General features: G+C 47.9%; 2 protein-coding genes across 4 annotated transcripts in view; one reads left to right on the forward strand and one right to left on the reverse strand.

Annotated features, from left to right (window-relative positions):
- The window catches only part of SLC38A6 (solute carrier family 38 member 6), a 54109-nt gene extending 39669 nt beyond the window's left edge, over positions 1-14440 (reverse strand). For both annotated transcript variants that reach the window (XM_075330507.1, XM_075330506.1), the window contains exons 1-5: positions 14251-14440; positions 11771-11901; positions 10913-10986; positions 5108-5160; positions 4659-4698 (exon numbers count right to left, since the gene is read on the reverse strand). In XM_075330507.1, coding sequence (XP_075186622.1) covers positions 4659-4698; positions 5108-5160; positions 10913-10986; positions 11771-11901; positions 14251-14334 — 382 coding nt within the window. In that variant the 5' untranslated portion in view covers positions 14335-14440. The remainder of the gene's footprint in view (positions 1-4658; positions 4699-5107; positions 5161-10912; positions 10987-11770; positions 11902-14250) is intronic.
- Positions 1-19181, forward strand: part of TRMT5 (tRNA methyltransferase 5) — a 68996-nt gene that overhangs the window by 40280 nt on the left and 9535 nt on the right. The window contains exons 1-2 of one of the 2 annotated variants that reach the window (XM_075330504.1): positions 14474-14554; positions 16755-17383. In XM_075330504.1, the coding sequence (XP_075186619.1) occupies positions 14550-14554; positions 16755-17383 (634 nt within the window). In that variant the 5' untranslated portion in view covers positions 14474-14549. Of the gene's footprint in view, positions 1-14473; positions 14555-16754; positions 17384-19181 lie in introns of those variants that run through there. The other variant, XM_075330505.1, reaches the window with a different exon arrangement.

Genomic DNA, 19181 nt, shown 5'->3' on the forward strand with positions numbered 1-19181 from the left:
AACAACATGCGTGTGATGAACGTTTTAACATTCAATCGCAATCGCACGTACCTGTCACACGCTACAATGTAACTTACAATGCCGGATGTGCGTCACTTACGACGTGACCCCGCCGACACATCGTAAGATATATTGTAGCGTGTAAAGCGGGCTTTAGTCACTGAATTTGTTGCAAATCTGCCCCATGTGAATGTATCCTGTGGATAAACTCGGATGGAGCAGCTGTGACCCAAGTGGTTTTACACATAAATCTCATCTGTTTTGTGTCAACTGATGTAGTTCATTGAAACAGCAGCAATTAGCTGCGATTGTCCATTCCATGGAAAAAATGCTGTGCCCAAATACGCTCCCATATACCTGAGATAACAGCCGGAGGACAGCCCTCTGTTCTGATGCCCCTGTACAGGTGAAGGTTCGGCCTGGCAGAAGGCGTTCTCGGAGGAGCAGAGTATTCCTCACAAGACTTATCTGCCGGTAGTAGTCAAAGAATGCAACCCTCCTGTTCTTTTTGCCCCGGTGGAGAGTTGGTAGCCCACCATATCCATTGTCACAGTCCTGATGAGATCAGCCGGTTCACATGGGCCATTTGACACCAAATAAATCGAGTTCAGTATCAGTACAGATCCCTTTAGTATGTAAAATAATGTTGAATTGTGACCCTAAGGTGACATGGATGACCATTCTTTGGACAACCCCTTCCCTAAATGAAAGTTGACAAGACCCACCATCTGTTTACATGGGACTGACACTAAAGATGCTTAGCTACCAGACATTATGGTAACCCCTGAGTATTTGGGAGCAACTCTCCCCCATCACATCCATACGGTTACTAGGAGCTGAATCCTACAATCCATGCATGTGTAGTGACGGATGGGCTGTGCCCCGCAGCTGCCGGCCACCTATATACATCAGACCTCCGGCTTCACCATTACCGGGATAGGCATCTCCTGGACGCACGCGATTCCTATTGTGGTGACTTACAAATCGGGGAACATTGAGTGGATGTAATCGTTACATGGCTGGAAGGAGGTTTCTTGAGGATAGTGTTGAGGAAATGCTGTAAACAAGGAGTCTCAGCACATGTGTTTATACAGCGGAACTAATGGGAGCGCACGGTCTGGGAGATTTGCCTTTTCTGTCTCCATCTAAATAAGCCAGGAACCTAATGCCAGCTGTAAAGGTGTTTGGCTTCCTTTTTGTTACAAATGTTCCTAAATGGTATTACACGGTCTACTGAACCTGCACTTATAGCCACAGTCATCCAAGAGGAGGCGCGCACAATGGAGGGAGGCAGGTCTCAGATAGGGAAAATATCTGCCTAAAATAAGAGTCAATGGGGGACTTGAGCACTATTCTGGAGAATTCCTGGGAAAAAGCTAGCATCCCCCATTGCCTTCTATGTTACTCAAGTTGTGCACATCCGAGCATTAACTGCTGGTTATGAATACCAAGCATGGTAGTGCCCGCTCATCACTAGTTACAAGTACTGAGCACCCGAGCATGGTAGTGCCCGCTCATCACTAGTTACAAGTACTGAGCACCCGAGCATGGTAGTGCTCGCTCATCACTAGTTACAAGTACTGAGCACCCGAGCATGGTAGTGCCCGCTCATCACTAGTTACCAGTACTGAGCACCCGAGCATGGTAGTGCCCGCTCATCACTAGTTACCAGTACTGAGCACCCGAGCATGGTAGTGCCCGCTCATCACTAGTTACAAGTACTGAGCACCCGAGCATGGTAGTGCCCGCTCATCACTAGTTACAAGTACTGAGCACCCGAGCATGGTAGTGCCCGCTCATCACTAGTTACCAGTACTGAGCACCCGAGCATGGTAGTGCCCGCTCATCACTAGTTACAAGTACTGAGCACCCGAGCATGGTAGTGCTCGCTCATCACTAGTTACAAGTACTGAGCACCCGAGCATGGTAGTGCCCGCTCATCACTAGTTACAAGTACTGAGCACCCGAGCATGGTAGTGCCCGCTCATCACTAGTTACCAGTACTGAGCACCCGAGCATGGTAGTGCCCGCTCATCACTAGTTACCAGTACTGAGCACCCGAGCATGGTAGTGCCCGCTCATCACTAGTTACGAGTACTGAGCACCCGAGCATGGTAGTGCTCGCTCATCACTAGTTACAAGTACTGAGCACCCGAGCATGGTAGTGCTCGCTCATCACTAGTTACAAGTACTGAGCACCCGAGCATGGTAGTGCCCGCTCATCACTAGTTACGAGTACTGAGCACCCGAGCATGGTAGTGCCCGCTCATCACTAGTTACAAGTACTGAGCACCCGAGCATGGTAGTGCCCGCTCATCACTAGTTACAAGTACTGAGCACCCGAGCATGGTAGTGCTCGCTCATCACTAGTTACAAGTACTGAGCACCCGAGCATGGTAGTGCCCGCTCATCACTAGTTACGAGTACTGAGCACCCGAGCATGGTAGTGCCCGCTCATCACTAGTTACCAGTACTGAGCACCCGAGCATGGTAGTGCCCGCTCATCACTAGTTACCAGTACTGAGCACCCGAGCATGGTAGTGCCCGCTCATCACTAGTTACCAGTACTGAGCACCCGAGCATGGTAGTGCCCGCTCATCACTAGTTACCAGTACTGAGCACCCGAGCATGGTAGTGCCCGCTCATCACTAGTTACCAGTACTGAGCACCCGAGCATGGTAGTGCCCGCTCATCACTAGTTACCAGTACTGAGCACCCGAGCATGGTAGTGCCCGCTCATCAATAGTTACCAGTACTGAGCACCCGAGCATGGTAGTGCCCGCTCATCACTAGTTACCAGTACTGAGCACCAGAGCATGGTAGTTCCCGCTCATCACTAGTTACCAGTACTGAGCACCCGAGCATGGTAGTGCCCACTCATCACCAATGATAACTCATTAAGCCATTCATCTTTGACACTTGCATCACTGCTGAGCTGGACACTGGGAACTCCAGTGGTTTCTATATTGATTTAGACCCAACTTCTTTAGCAACATCGTCTGAATATTACAAAACAGATAATAAATGGATCATCCACAGGGGCCTCCACTGATAACAAAAACAGGGGTTCTATGCCCCCATGTAAATGAAGTAGTAATGTGGATGCCTGATCACTGTGATCCAGTCTATGGCACCACGGATGGTGAATGCAGTTGTGGTCATATCTGCTCCATTCACATGAGGGACACAGGATCCCCCTCTTCTAGGTATAAATGGGGGTCCCATGGATAAATGATCGTAAATTAGCTTCTTGCATAGTCAAATACTATTAAAGCAACATCACTGCAAGGGCTTCAAAAAAAAAAAAAAAAAAAAAAAAAATTAGGTCCACCCCCCACCATTCCCATTTTGCAGCTATTGGCGTGTGAATGCATGGTTAAGAGCGTCTGTTAGTCCAAGTGACCATATGACCTCGGGTCCATTATGTAACATCTGCCCCGAGGAACAACCTCAGATTAATGACGTCCGGCTTAATTATGTCTACTACAGGACTTGGGAAAAATAACCCAGGGGAGGCAACAGGGGACAACCTGCTGTTAAGAAAGGAAGACCTATCAGAAGAAGTGCAGCATGTGAAAAATGGATACTTCCTCCTCCCTACAAGAGACAAAGCAGCCTGAAGGGCTTCTCCGCTCTGCACAATCAATCCCTTTTATTGTCAGTAGCATCTTCCTATAAAATATAGGTGGTGGCACTGCCCGGGCGCCCAGTGCTCAGCTGCCGTCATTCCCCTGCACTGCCTCCACAGGAGAAATGAGGTATTACACAGCATATGGACCGAATGGCAGTGCGGCTCCTCCAGAGACACTTTCCTTGTGGTCACTTTTAGAAACGGATAAGAGTCCTACATGGAGGCCACTTTGTAGTTTCTGAAATCGGACAATCCCTTTAAACTCTGTAATTTTACCATTTTGGATTGCAATTTTGTTAGGCTGCTTTCACACTACGTTTTCTTTAACATGCCTCATGAATGTTTTTTTGCTGCAAAATCGGATCCTGTTTTTGCAAAGAGAAACGCATGTGTTATTTTACAGGATCCTGTCACTTGAAGTTTATGGGCGGCCATTGGAGTCATGTGATCGGGTGGGAGGGGAACTGAACATGACAGACTGGAAATTCAGATGCAGCTGGGGGCAAAAGAGGAAAAAAGGGAGAAAGCGGAGGAAAAAGAGGAAAAAAAAAGGGGGGAAAAAAAAAAAAAAAAAAAAAAAAGGGAGACTGATCACGCCAGGCTGGTTTCTGACCAAACAAAATTTTTGTTTATCAGCATACTACTGTTCACATGTGTTTGCGTGCCGTTTAGTCAGGATCCAGCGACTTGCAGTATTTTGGACGCAGCTCCAATTTTTGAAAAAGGTAAAAAAAAAAAAAAAAAAACTACACGTCGCTGGATCCTGACTAAACCGCACGTATGTTGACGCGAGACCATTGCAAATGCATTTGCACTGGATCCGCTTTTGCATTAAACGTTCAGGACGCATGTTAAAATAAATAAATTAAAAAAAAACAAAAAACAACATGTAGTGTGAACGCAGCCTTAATAACAAAGGAAAAATAAAATTGCCAGTGCGGGTTTTATCTTCCTGTTCACAAGGGCAACACTCGGATCAGACTTTTAATTTACATTTTAGAAATGTGCTTCCACGAGCGGCTCTTACCTCCGACGTTCTGTATGAGGATTGTGCTCGCCACTAGGATCTAAGCAGAAAACAAGAAATAATGGGCGATAAGAGGAACGAGCAATTACGTCTGGATGAAATGAAAGACTGACGGCAGCAACTGCAAATATAATCCTGTGGTTATTTCCCCTCCGACGATCCTGTGTCCTCAGTGCACAAATTACATCTGGTTATTGCGGAACTTACAGGAAACAGCATTAGACTAATTATCAGGAGAAATCAGAATATGTGGTGGGGGCAAATGCAGAAGTGTGTTGGGTGGGAGGGGGTGTTAAATGCAAAAAGGTTTGGGGGGGGGGGGGGAATATATAATCACAGGTTGGAAATATACCTAGAACGTCTGTTCAGGGACACAAGAATCAATCTACAGGGCCCTTGGATTTAGGCTTGGAGCATAAAATACAAATTTAGCCAAAAAATAACTGTACCTTCCCTGTGGAGCCAAATGCAAGCAGGCCGAGGTCCTCGTACGAAGTGACAGCTGTGAAAAGAAGGACAGTTTAGCACGTTTTTTCCCAGAAACCTGTTCGTGTTGCTTCCCATCTTCCGCAGATTACACTCAACCCCTATTAGCCAGGGGCAGCACTATAGACTGTCAATATCTAGCCTGCCAGCATCTGACAGCCGCAATATGGCCGGACTAAGGACAGGACTATATGGTAACTTTGGTGGAGCAGCACTGTGGTTGGACAAGCGTATGAAAGACCAAAACCAAGTGTTTAATCCAGAAAACGCAGACGATTGTCATCCGTGCGTCATTTCTACTTTGACAGCACCTGTCCACAATATACACAAGCCCTAAGGGCTTGTGCGCATGCTGCGTTTTTTTGTTTTTGCGTTTCTGCAGCGTCACATTGTCAAACTGCATGCGTTCTGCTTCCCCAGCAAAGTCTATGAGAATCATGCAAAATCCGTGCGCACAATGCTTTTTTAAATGCAGCGTTTTGATTGTCAAAAATTTGACAAAATCTCTGCGTTTAGAAAAGCAGCGTGTCAATTCTTTTGTCCGTTTTGGCAGCGTTCTACACCCATTGAAATCAATAAGTTGTAGAAAAATGCTACCAAAATGCTAAGCAGTGCGTTTTTGTTGCAATCCGCATGTTTAGTTAACATAAATGCAGGTCTTTTGGTCTCTCTCTCTGTCCATGTCAGTCTCTCCCTCCCACCCCCTCACTCATACTCACCAATGCGGCGCTGCACAGCGTTCACACTCTGGCGCCTTCCAATATGAACTTCAGATGAGAAGGAATGGCGGCAACTCACTGGTAGGACCTGTTACGGTGCAAAACGGCCGTCGTCCGGCGCCCCTGCACTCCCCCTCCCCGGTTATGCTGTAACAATGCTGCAGTTTATGCAATAAATTTGACGTTAATATCCACCAGTGAGTTGCCGCCATTCCTTCTCATCTGAAGTTCATATTGGATTCCTGCACTTTGGCAGAGCACCACGGGGATCGGCTGGAGATCCGTGATCCACGGGGAAAAATAAAAAAAAATCACAGACTCGTGAGTACACACCTGAGCTTGCAGTGCCTAGCCTTTCCTTTCTATTATAAGGGTATGTGCGCACGTTGCTTTTTACCTGCTTTTTACCTGCTTTTTTGCTGCTTTTTCTTCTGCGCTGTTTAATGCCAAAATGGATGTGTTCTTCTATTCAAGCAAAGTCTATGGGAATTTGGGTTTCTTGTTCCCACTATGTTGTTCAAAATGCTGCCTTTTTGTGGCAGAACTTTGGTCAAAAACTCAGCTTTGCAGTGCAAAACCCAAATGGCAAAAACAATTGACATGTTGCTTCTTTGAAAAGCTGAGTTTTTGACCAAAGTTCTGCCACAAAAAGACAGCATTTTGAACAACATAGTGTGAACAAGAAACCCAAATTCCCATAGACTTTGCTTGAATAGAAGAACACATCCATTTTGGCATTAAACAGCGCAGAAGAAAAAGCAGCAAAAAGCAGGTAAAAAGCAGGTAAAAAGCAACGTGCGCACATACCCTAACTCTGGCGGCTTTTCCTCTTTTGAAAATGCCGGCCACTCATTAATCCATCTCGTATTCCCCGCTTCCCCCGCCAACCGGCGCCTACAATTGGTTGCAGTCAGACACGCCTCAACGCTGAGTGACAGCTGTCTCACTGCAACCAATCACAGCCACCGGTGAGTGGGTCTATATCGAGCAGTAAAAAAAAAAAAAAAAAATTAAAAACAAAACAAAATAAACAGAAAAAAAAAAATGCAGTCCCCCCCAATTTGGATACCAGCCAGGGTAAAGCCACACGGCTGAAGGCTGGTATTCTCAGGATGGGGATCTCTACGTTATGGGGAGCCCCCCAGCCTAATAATATCAGCCAGCAGCCACCCGGAATTGCCGCAGCCATTAGATGCGACAGTCCTGGGACTCTACCCAGCTCATCCCGAATTGCCCTGGTGCGGTGGCAAACAGAGTAATAAAGAGTTAATGGCAGTAGCCCATAGCTGCCACTAAGTCCTAGGTCAACGATGGCAGGCGTCTCCCCGAGATACCTTCCACGATTAACCTGTAAGTTAAAGAAAATAGGACACACACACATCCAAAACATTTTTTATTTGTAATGAAAGACCAAAAAAAAAAAAAAAAAAGAAACCCCCCCCCCCTTTCACCACTTTATTAACCCCTCAAAAACTCCTCCAGGTCCAATGTAATCCATGCAAGGTCCCACGACGCTTTCAGCTCTGCAACATTAGAAGCTGACAGGAGCGGCAGTAGAACACGACCGCTCCTGTGAGCTCCATGCAGCAACTGAAGTGAGTCGTGCAATCAGCTGTGCTGTCACTGAGGTTACTCGCGGCCACTGCTCTCAGGTGGAGGACTGCAGCTGTGGCCGCGTGTAACCTGAGTGAAATCACAGCTGATCGCGCGGCTCACTGCAGTTACTCAGGGGGATTTGAGATGACAGGCGAGTCCTTCACGTGTGACCGCAAATCAAGCCGCGGTGCACAGTCACGCGATCACAGTGAAGTCGGGTGAAGTTCATTAGAGTTCATTCTGATCGCGCGTCTGTCTCGCAGTCAGCCATGCTCTTTTTGACAGTGCGGTCCCACTCGGCTCTGCTGCATGTCTGTGGGGATGCACTGTCAAAAATGTGCATTCTGGATGCTTTTCCCATGGCAGAGCAAGCATCCAGAATGCATTAATTCTGCAGTAACAATGTGTCTCAGAACGCAGCTTTTCGGCTGCATTCTGAGACGCACATGCAGTGACTTACACGCTGCGAAATAGAACGCAACGTGCGCACATAGCCTAAGGCGGGCTTTGCACACCACGACATCGCAGGTGCGATGTCGGTGGGGTCAAATCGAAAGTGACATACATCCGGCGTCGCAGTCGATATCGTAGTGTGCAAATCCTTTTTGATACGATTAACGAGCGCAAAAGCGTAGTTATCGTATCATCGGTGTAGGGTCCGACATTTCCATAATGCCGTTGCAGCGACAGGTACGATGTTGTTCCTCATTCCTGCGGCAGCACGCATCGCTGTGTATGAAGCCGCAGGAGCGAGGAACATCTCCTACCTGCGTCCCGGCTGCAATGCGGAAGGAAGGAGGTGGGCGGGATGTTTACATCCTGCTCATCTCCGCCCCTCCGCTTCTATTGGCCGCCTGCCGTGTGACGTCGCTGTGACGTCGCATGACCCACCCCTTTAGGAAGGAGGTGGGTCGCCGGCCAGAGCGACGGTCGCAGGACAGGTGAGTGCATGTCAAGCTGCCGTAGCGATAATGATCGCTACGGCAGCTATCACAAGATATCGCTACTGCGACGGGGGCGGGGACTATCGCGCTCGACATCGCAGCATCGGCTTGCGATGTCGCAGCGTGCAAAGTACCCCTAAGTCTCTGCACTCAGGCAAGACTTTCTACGGGGTCATAGTACCTTCCTTCAACATATGACACTATACAGACTTACGGTGTATAATACGTCCCCCACTGTAGGGTCTGGTCATTAAAAAATGTGCACCGAGCCTTCAAATGTGGCACCAAGACCCTATGTGGATCTGCTGAACTCTGTGTGCAGTCACATTTGGAGAATGGGGGGGGGGGGGGGTTCGAGTTGTAGATTCATTTTTGGAATATGCGTCACCTCTAAAAACCACAGTGAAATGCAGGGGTAAAGGTCCAGAAAATCTATACATTTATTAATGTGCGGCAAAAGTTTTTTTTTTAAATAAATAAATAAATGGCGATAAAAAGGGTGAATAAAGTATGAATACCCAGCCTAATATTTACATCAGATTAAGGGCTAGGTGAATGCAGATTGTAGATGACCTTTGGACAGTCCTGGGAAATGTCTGCCGGATTATAGGGTGGGCAATCTGCACAGAATATCGCAGCACAAAGATCATGTTTGTTAAGACCATACAAGAAAAGTTTCAGTGAAAATAACGATCCAAAGAGGTAATAGTAACAGATCACGGATATAACATATGACCGCGAGCTGCCGATCCACTAGATATCGGCATTTCTTCTCCTGAAATCAATAGGAAGTTATTGAATGAGGACTTGAAGAATTTTATAGAAGATTCAGTTTCAAAATAAAGAAACAAAAACGGTCAATGTATCCTCACGGGAACATTCGTCATGAGAGGAACTTCTGAGCTCCATTTTTCTTCTAGTTTGCAGAAAGTTATCGAAGAGTTGTAGCAGGTTTGATAAACTTGGCACTTTGAGTTATAACATGCCGTTTTTCCACATTTTAGGCCACCCCACTACCACAGAGATTTTTAGCCTTTTAAAGGGGACCTGTCACCAGGTGACAAGTGACCAGTTTTTGCTCTTATTTTTTTTCCCACTGCTCCCATAAGTTTTCCGGTGCCATAGAGCGCCAGAGACAGGGGGGCGGGATTATTAAGTGCTGATTTGTATGGTCTTTCCCCAGGAGGTGTGGCTCTGCGGTTCCTCTAGAGCAGGTCTTTAGGCTGCCTAATTACCATGAGCCACACCCCCTTGTAAATCACACAAAAATTAGCACGGAATAAAAAGACCAATATTTCTGGAACTGATTTTACACTCCATTTACTATAGGCATTGTCTCATCATATTAATAGGTTAACCCTAGAACGCATACCTGGGGCCTCGCAGGCCTGCTAGGTCATTTGTTTTCTATGGTAGATTGAATTGCTTGCGCGTTCTAGGGTTAAAAATAAAAACCAAACAAACGAGCAGCTTTGTATTTTATCTGTCATTACTAATCCTCCCCAGTTTAAGGAACAGAGGATTTTTAAATCTAGATTACAGGTCGCCAATGAAGTCTATCAAAGATGGCCGCTCTCCTAGGAAGGAGTGGGCACTTACAGGCTCTATTCTATAAAAAAAGAACACATACCCTGCTGTAACTAAATAAAAGCATAGTGCATATAAACATAGGGGACTTAGTAAACACTATTCTTGGTCAAAAAGCGTAAAGCCATCCCACCAACGACAAGGTGTACCCAATCGGGACAGTACCTACACTCTCTAATATTAAAACCGCACCATGTGTCTAGATGAAATGCGCAGCTCACTGAAAAGGGGGCCGCACCCTATTTGTACTGAGTACAAGAGACTACAAAAAAAACAAGTCTCTTGTACAAATAGGGTGCGGCCCCCTTCTTAGTGAGCCGGGCATTTCATCTAGTGCTTCCCATGGCTGTGTCCAGTTGGGACCCAGAGACTGTCTGCTCTGCCACATGGTAAGGTTTAATATTAGAGAGTGTAGGTACTGTCCCAATTGGGTACACCTTGTCGCAGTGGGATGGCTTTACGCTTTTTTGATCAAAAATAGTGTTTACAAGTACCCTATGTCTATTTACATGCATTATGCTTTTATTTAGTTGCAGCAGGGTATGTGTTCATATTATTTTCATCTTTTTTTTTTATGTTTTGTGACCAATGTGAACATGAGCGTAAAAGCTGCATGCACACCAAGTCATACTGCGGATCACTTTTTTTGTCTTTTCTATAGAGCTTGTAAATGCTGCTCTGAGGATTGATGGATCTTTGACTCCAACGTGTTTCAGTGTCTCTGCGCACCTCCGCTGCTGCGGGGTAAAATCTGCTGCAGTATCAGAAACCATACTCTGCAGGACAGCTGTGTAATGAGGCCGTTGGTCCGAATTGTCAATTATCAGGAGTGCATTGTACCCACCTCAAAAAGGAAGCGGTGTTTATCTGCCTAGGATATATATGGAGGTGTATAAAACATGTACAGACCTCATTAACTTACCTGTCTGAAGGCACAAGCAAAGCAACAGGTGAATGGAGTAGGCGGCCAAGAGGGCGACTATTAGCAGCAGGATACTGTAGGACAGAGAAGAGTTATTACTCAGGGCTCAGCGATACAGCGGACACCTATAGGAGTATATAGGGGAACTCACAAGGACAGATTTGGATGACTTATCTTGTGTGGGACACTGGAACATTGTGTGACTAATACTCCATATCCAGGTCAAAGGACCTCTAACAAAACTGCTGCAAGTAGTAGGTGGAAAGTCACAGTCAGCAAGAAGCCTGCTGACCGGCTTCCTCTTATTACAGTCTTATATTTATTAACACTAGAAGTCCCAGAGAGGGGTCATTTAACATTTCTACCTTTGTAACCCAGAGACTGGTCGAATGACCTGAAGGATTTTAGCTAACCTCCTATAATCACCGTCTTTTGTTCTGTAATTAAGGCCATTACTGTCGCACCACAGGAGGTTGTTGTTTTCCATCGAGTTTAGCCATTTAGTTTCTAGTTTAGTTTTATTCAGTTTATTGTATTTGGTCATTTGACCCTCTTTCGGGACGCCAGGGGGAGCTTGAAATTTCTGGGACTCCTAGTGTTAAAGGGGCATATGATATATTATATGTCAGATCAGACCTCATGGATCCTGAAAATGCAAAGGCCACTGACCACTATATAGGTGAACTTCTGTATGGCTCAAAGTGGATGAGGTCAGCTGCAAAATACTAGACACAGACGTCTTCCATTATAGGAGGCACTTTAACATCTGTATGTCAAGAATATCAAGACACGAGTCCAACTCCCCACAACCTCCGGGGTTGGGTCTATAGTGACCTAAGGAAAGGAGAAGAAACTCACCTAAATCCGATGATTCCAGTGTTGGCCATGGCATACGACAAGCCAAGAATACCACTTCCCATGATGGCGTTCATTAAATTGAACACAGAAAATCCAAAAGACGCTCCGGGGGCCGACCTCCTCGGTGGTCTCTGCAAGACAAGAAGTCACACAGTCCATGGTTTATTCTCTGGAAAAACGGTGGACACCTGAGGACAGCAGCCTGTGGACCTCATTGGGGTGTAACATGGGTGAGGGGTCAGATAGTGACTGTATAATGAGAGTAATTGAGGGACATCCAGGAAAGACCATTACAGGGACAGACCCTGACGGCAGCTGGAAGGGCTCGTTCACAGGTTGCATTTTTGTCACATTTTTCATTACCAGAATAGGGAATGAGATTTCTGCTGATCCTTTTCCTTGCAGATTTGAGCCACCAAAGTTATTTTTTTTTAATTGCACCATGTCTGTTCATTCACTGTTTTTCATTCAAACACAAAGGAAATAAAACATTTATACTCCGCGTTTTCCAGCAGAAAAATCTACTGCAAATATTGTGTGTGCACAAAGCTTGACCCCAATAGTGCGGTCAGCACGCTCATCAGCGGCCGCATGGGGGTCAAACTTAGGATCAAGGGGCAAATTGTGTCCCCTAGAATAGGTAGGGTCCTGCAGAGGTGACAAAAGTACTACATGGAAAACGGAAACTGTGCTCATAGTTATCTCACAAATACAGTATATGATGCAACAATATAATATATACAGTGGTCTATATAATGCTGAATACAGGGCAGGCGGTCTGTATATACGTGGGGGAGGGGATGCTAATTAAGGTAATGTACGGATCCAGCAGGGGGTGGATGATCCCAGAGTGTGTCCTTTTTTATTCAATGTGGCTCCAGGCAATGGAGTTACTGGAGGGATGGTGGGGGGTGTAATTGGGATGTGGAAACGTCATTAGGGGTGTTGTATAGTCAGGTAGGAGACAGCAGAGTATGTACAGTCCATTTTGTCTATACACAGTAAATCCTCAACCCCCTAAGTCCCAGTGAGGCTGGCACTCGGGGTAAACTTTGTACAGGCTGCAGCGCTACAAACGTAATGGGACAGCACCGCGTATACTGGTAACGAGGACTCACATTTATACAGTTACAGGGAGACAAACCGTAACTAACAGTTCACGTCATACATACGGTGGAGCCTGTATGGAGAGACCACCGATACTGACCATCTGCGATCATCCAGGGATGCAGAGGGGTCGTCCACCTTTCAGGACATTATTTTTTTATATAAATAAATTATTTTTGTTATTGCGTTTCAAAAACACGTTGCACCGCTTTGGTTTTCTAGATCCTCTGTGTTGCTCTGTCTATTGCTGGCTGCAAAATGAGCTGACACAGAACGCACCGGTGAGCCGACACAGAACGCACCGGTGAGCCGACACAAAACCCACCGGTGAGCCGACAGAGAACGCACCGGTGAGCCGACAGAGAACGCACCGGTGAGCCGACAGAGAACGCACCGGTGAGCCGACAGAGAACGCACCGGTGAGCCGACACAAAACGCACCGGTGAGCCGACACAAAACGCACCGGTGAGCCGACACAAAACGCACCGGTGAGCCGACACAAAACGCACCGGTGAGCCGACACAAAACGCACCGGTGAGCCGACAAAACGCACCGGTGAGCCGACACAAAACGCACCGGTGAGCCGACACAAAACGCACCGGTGAGCCGACACAAAACGCACCGGTGAGCCGACACAAAACGCACCGGTGAGCCGACACAAAACGCACCGGTGAGCCGACACAAAACGCACCGGTGAGCCAACACAAAACGCACCGGTGAGCCGACACAAAACGCACCGGTGAGCCGACACAAAACGCACCGGTGAGCCGACACAAAACGCACCGGTGAGCCGACACAAAACGCACCGGTGAGCCGACACAAAACGCACCGGTGAGCCGACACAAAACGCACCGGTGAGCCGACACAAAACGCACCGGTGAGCCGACACAAAACGCACCGGTGAGCCGACACAAAACGCACCGGTGAGCCGACACAAAACCCACCGGTGAGCCGACACAAAACCCACCGGTGAGCCGACACAAAACCCACCGGTGAGCCGACACAAAACCCACCGGTGAGCCGACACAAAACCCACCGGTGAGCCGACACAAAACCCACCGGTGAGCCGACACAAAACCCACCGGTGAGCCGACACAAAACCCACCGGTGAGCCGACACAAAACCCACCGGTGAGCTGTGCAGCCGTTTTATCTGTCTGAGCTCCTCTCAGATGATTTATAACCACAGATCACAACAAAGTAGACTGTGCAGGGAGACAGAGCCGGAAGAGCAAAACGGTGCACACGTTTAAAGAAACCGAATTACAACAATGAGATTTAACCCCAAATAAATGCATTTAGATAAATAAAAACAAAGAAAAGCTTCCCTAGAAGTGACCGAACCCTTTAAGACATAAATGTCGCAGCTCTCACCGTCCCCAGCAGCGGCGCGGTCTCGTCCTGAGCAGACACCTGGTGCCCATAGTTTGCATTGATGCTGGGCTCCGCAGACAGCATTGTCCCCCTCCTTATAGGAGAGTCCTGAGCGTTATACTGAGGATTGTCATCAGGGCACAGATCCCTCCGCGGCCAGCACAGCTGATTCCGCCCGCTGCTTCCTGTGCACTCGTGTCATGTGACTGCGGCGGCGCGCACAGATGAGTCACGTGGATGCCGGCTTTGCCCTCAGTCGCCGATTGATGACGTGACAGCAAGTATGGAGCGGCTGCAGCATGAGGTGAGTCTGAGGTGCTACACAGAGCAGTGTGTGGCAGCACAAGTCCCAGGGGAACGTGGGGCACCCTGAGGCTCTGATATCAGGGTATGCTGGGACTTGTGGTCCTATATTAACTCTTATCAGTGTGACAGTGTACGCAGCCAACACGTGTTATATGATTTAAAGGACTTGCTTAGTGCATTGCAGGTGTAATAGTTTACCTGGTAACAGCCCTTGTGTTACAGGGTACACAGTTCTGCTGGTTGGAAACAGCAGGCTTGTTGTCAAACTCCTCCCAAAAGGTGTATAGGATGTCCTATATGACGACAGTCTGTTATGCCCTGAACCATCCGATCCACCCTGTCCTCTGACCCACCTCTAGCCGTAACTCAGAGCCATCCCGACCCGCCCTGACCCGCCCTGAGCCACCCCGAGGTGCCCTGACCCGCCCTGAGCCATCCCGTGGTGCCCTGACCCACCCTGAGCCATCCCGTGGTGCCCTGACCCACCCTGAGCCACCCCGAGGTGCCCTGAGCCATCCGGTGGTGCCCTGACCCACCCTGAGCCATCCGGTGGTGCCCTGACCCACCCTGAGCCATCCGGTGGTGCCCTGAGCCATCCCGAGCTGCCCTGACCAACCTAGAGCCATCATGAGCCTCCCCAACCCCTGAGCTGCCCCAATGCACCCTGACCCAGCTGGAGCACCGACCCACCCTGAGCCATCCCGAGGTGCCCTGACCCACCCTGAGCCATCCGGTGGTGCCCTGACCCACCCTGAGCCATCCAGTGGTGCCCTGACCCACCCTGAGCCATCCGGTGGTGCCCTGACCCACCCTGAGCCATCCGGTGGTGCCCTGACCCACCCTGAGCCATCCGGTGGTGCCCTGACCCACCCTGAGCCATCCCGTGGTGCCCTGACCCACCCTGAGCCATCCCGAGCTGCCCTGACCCACCTAGAGCCATCATGAGCCTCCCCAACCCCTGAGCTGCCCCAACGCACCCTGACCCACCCTGAGCCATCCCGTGGTGCCCTGACCCAGCTGGAGCACCGACCCACCCTGAGCCATCCCGAGGTGCCCTGACCCACCCAGAGCCATCATGAGCCTTGAGCCGCCCCGACCCCTGAGCTGGCCTGACACATCCCAAGCCGTCCTGAGGCCTCGCACTGGGCTTTTGTTCTCAGTCATGTGTAACATACTGGGGGCAGCGTGCCTGTCACCCTACTTTAATAAGGAGGGAAGAGGCATCAGCCATGATTGGATTTTCCCACCTCATATCCATTGCTCGTCCTGTCAGGCGCAACCTCGTTTCTCCGCAGTAAGCATACCTGCTTAACCAATGTAAATTTAGAGAGTTCAGCTCAGAAGCCTGCAGAATTGTGAATGCAGCCCTGGATTGTAACAAATTTGTACAAGCAAGGTCAGTAATGCAATGTGTTATGAAGGCAACTTAGTGACTCCGCAGTCAGAGGGATCCTGTCTATAAGCGGCTGCCTTCACATTTTACTTCTCAATACAGATACAAAGAGGTTTATGTTCACCAGGCGCAATTTATGTGAGTGCTTTTGTTCCTTTTGTGATGGTGGGTGTTGGCAGCAGGAACCAAATGACAAGCTCACTGATACTTGCTAGAGAGCGAGTGCGGGTGGCAGGTGCCATTCCCTATTGTAATTAATGGGACAGGTGCCGGTAGACATCACCTCCCGATGCAGATTGGAGCTGGAATACCCCGTTGTTATTATTACTCTTCACTATCACAAGCTCCGCGCTCTCTAATCATGAAGGGGAACTACACATGTGCATACCTCATCCTTATAAATGGGAAAAGGTGCAGAAAATGTCATTTGTGGCTCCATTAATGTGCCAGGTTTGACCATCGCTGTAATGCAGGTTAAAATAAAACAAATGTCTAACACGTTATATATTTTTAGCTGGCGGCATGGTGGCTCAGTGGTTAGCACTGCAGTCTTGCAGCGCTGGGGTCCTGGGTTCAAATCCCACCAAGGACACCATCTGCAAGGAGTTTGAAACCCGTGTTTGCCTCCCACACTCCAAAGACATACAGATAGGGAATTTAGATTGTGAGCCCCAATGGGGACAGTGTTCCTGATGTATGTAAAGCGCTGCGGAATATGTTAGCGCTATATAAAAATAAAGATTTATTTATTTTTTTAGCTGTTTTTCCTGCTTGTGCCTCATGTTGTTATGTATCTCTTTTCCAGGCTTATTAGACAGTTTTACCACACGGCGTCTCGTCTTCACTCTCGCAGCCTCGTTGCCTCCAATAAATTAGAAGGTGAACAATTGAAGTTTTGTGACCGACACACGTTCAGTACATTCCAGAAACTACGAAGTTCAGTGATGACAGAGATAAAGGACAATAATGAGGATGCTGGTCTGTTCTCCCCTTGTCCCAGTGTTCGGGGGATGGTAAAGCTGGACCGCGAAGCCTTCACTAAAACTATACAGCTTCCCGTCCTCCATATAAGAAAAGAAATCATTCATAAAGTCATGAAAACTCTTAAACCCAAACTCCTCCACCGGCCGCAGCTGAAGAGAATAATCGATGACCCCACAGACGCCGACAACAAGAAGGTGATACTGGACCCGTTCATGGTGACATCTGAGGACTCGTTTGATGATCACGAGCGTGAGATTTTTAGGCAGCTGGACATCAGCCCGCAGGTCCTCCAGGTAGATCTGCAGCTCGGATATGAGCATTTCAAGACTGATGAGATCTTAGAAGCCGTCTTACCTAAAGGTCAAGATGTCACCACCAGTTTCAGCCGTGTAGGACACATCGCTCATATGAATCTCCGAGATCACCAGCTTCCTTACAAGAACCTGATCGGTATGTGTGGGGTTTTATGCTGGCACCTTCTTATCACTTCACAATAATATGAGCCATGTGGACCATTTATACACACTAGCTGTACTACCCGGCTTCGCCCAGGTTAATAACTGTTGTTAACAAAATAGAATGTATTAATACATTCTATCCCGGGAATGTTAACACCCGGGATAGTAACTGTCTCTCTGTTTCTCTCCCATTCTCTGTCTGTCTCCCCCTCTGTATATATCTCTCTCTCTATCTCTTTCCCTGTCTATCTGTCTCTGTCTCTTTCCCTGTGTCTGTCTCTTTGTCTCTCTTTACCTGTCTGTCTGTCTCTTTCCCTCTTTCCCTGTCTGTCGGTTTCCCGGTGTCTATCTCTTTGTCTGTCTCTTTCCCTGTCAGTCTGTCTCTTTGTCTGTCTCTTACCCTGACTATGTCTATTTCTTAGCCTGTCTGTGTCTGTCTCTTTCCCTGGCTGCATTGTAACACGCCAACATTCCATATAAGGGCGTGGCTGCGCATTCTTCTGAAGTTCTGGCTGCACTGTGGTTCCCAGCTCCATTCGCTTTAATGGAGGCAGGTTTTTTGGTGAATAACTGTAAAGTACAGGGTTAAAATTTCCCCTCAAAACATAGCCTATGATGCTCTCAAGGTCCAGAAGTGTGAGTGTGCAAAATTTTGTGGCTGTAGCTGCGACGGTGCGGATGCCAATCTCGGACATACGGACACACACACACACACACACACACACACACACACACACACACCCCTTTATATATTAGATATCAGGGCTGGACCAACCCATTTACCATGGCTACAAAAACCTGCCCTAGAGACCCAATTTTTGCTTGCTACCTTCCATGCGTTTTTCGGTAACTTATCTGCAGAGCATCTGAATCCTTCCAATCTCCATGATTAGAATTAGAATGATGCTGCCTCTTTTCTCAAAGCTCTGTTATTCACCTCTAGTGATTGGGCAGATTAATTTGCAAGACCTGGTCCATCAACCACATCAATGATATTTGGCCACTGGAGCGCCTTCAAATCGGCATCCGCTGCTCTTCTTTTGATTAGCCGGCCTGGGATGATATCACGTGTTTGTCTCACTGCTACAACTGACATCAAGCCAGGTCGGCTAATCAAAAGGGAATGTCGTCAGTAAGAGGCAGGTCTCAGGACTGCCACAGATTACTGATAGTCCCTGTCCTGCAGATCTCTTGTATTGACAACTAGGTCTTATTACTCCCATTGTCAATTTATTTATGCATTTCCAGGAGGAATAATTGGGGAGCGGTGCAACACAGATCTAAGAAAAGATGCTTCAAAATTAGTGTTATGGGGAATAGACGTATTTACTAAAATCAGTGTCAGGGTCTCCTTTATTGTTGCCCCACAGTGGACCTGTTACCGAACCATACGCTAAATGTGTGACCACTGCCATCCAATCACTACAACGAAGTCCCGAGACCTCTTCATTGTGTGATCTCAATATGGAGAACAGTCAGTGGAGTGGTGAGCAGGGCCGGGCCAGGTTTCGGTCCTTCCCATGGGCAGCACTGGACATGCTCCTCTACGACTCCTACTCCCCTGTCCCTGCATGATGGAGGATGATATGGAAACCCCATAGTAGCTTCATAATTTTTAGGGTTGAATGTAGACTATAGTCCACCTTTAGCCTTACATGTTAATCGGTCACCCTTACCCATCAGACATGTATCCCCTGTTCTGTATATAGGTGATAACGTCCATTTTTGGATCTCACCCTGCAGGTCTTGTCAATTTATGCAGCAGGTTGTTTTTTGGTTTTGCTGGAGCG

This window comes from Anomaloglossus baeobatrachus, chromosome 12 (assembly GCF_048569485.1).
Source record: "Anomaloglossus baeobatrachus isolate aAnoBae1 chromosome 12, aAnoBae1.hap1, whole genome shotgun sequence".
NCBI lineage: Eukaryota > Metazoa > Chordata > Amphibia > Anura > Aromobatidae > Anomaloglossus > Anomaloglossus baeobatrachus.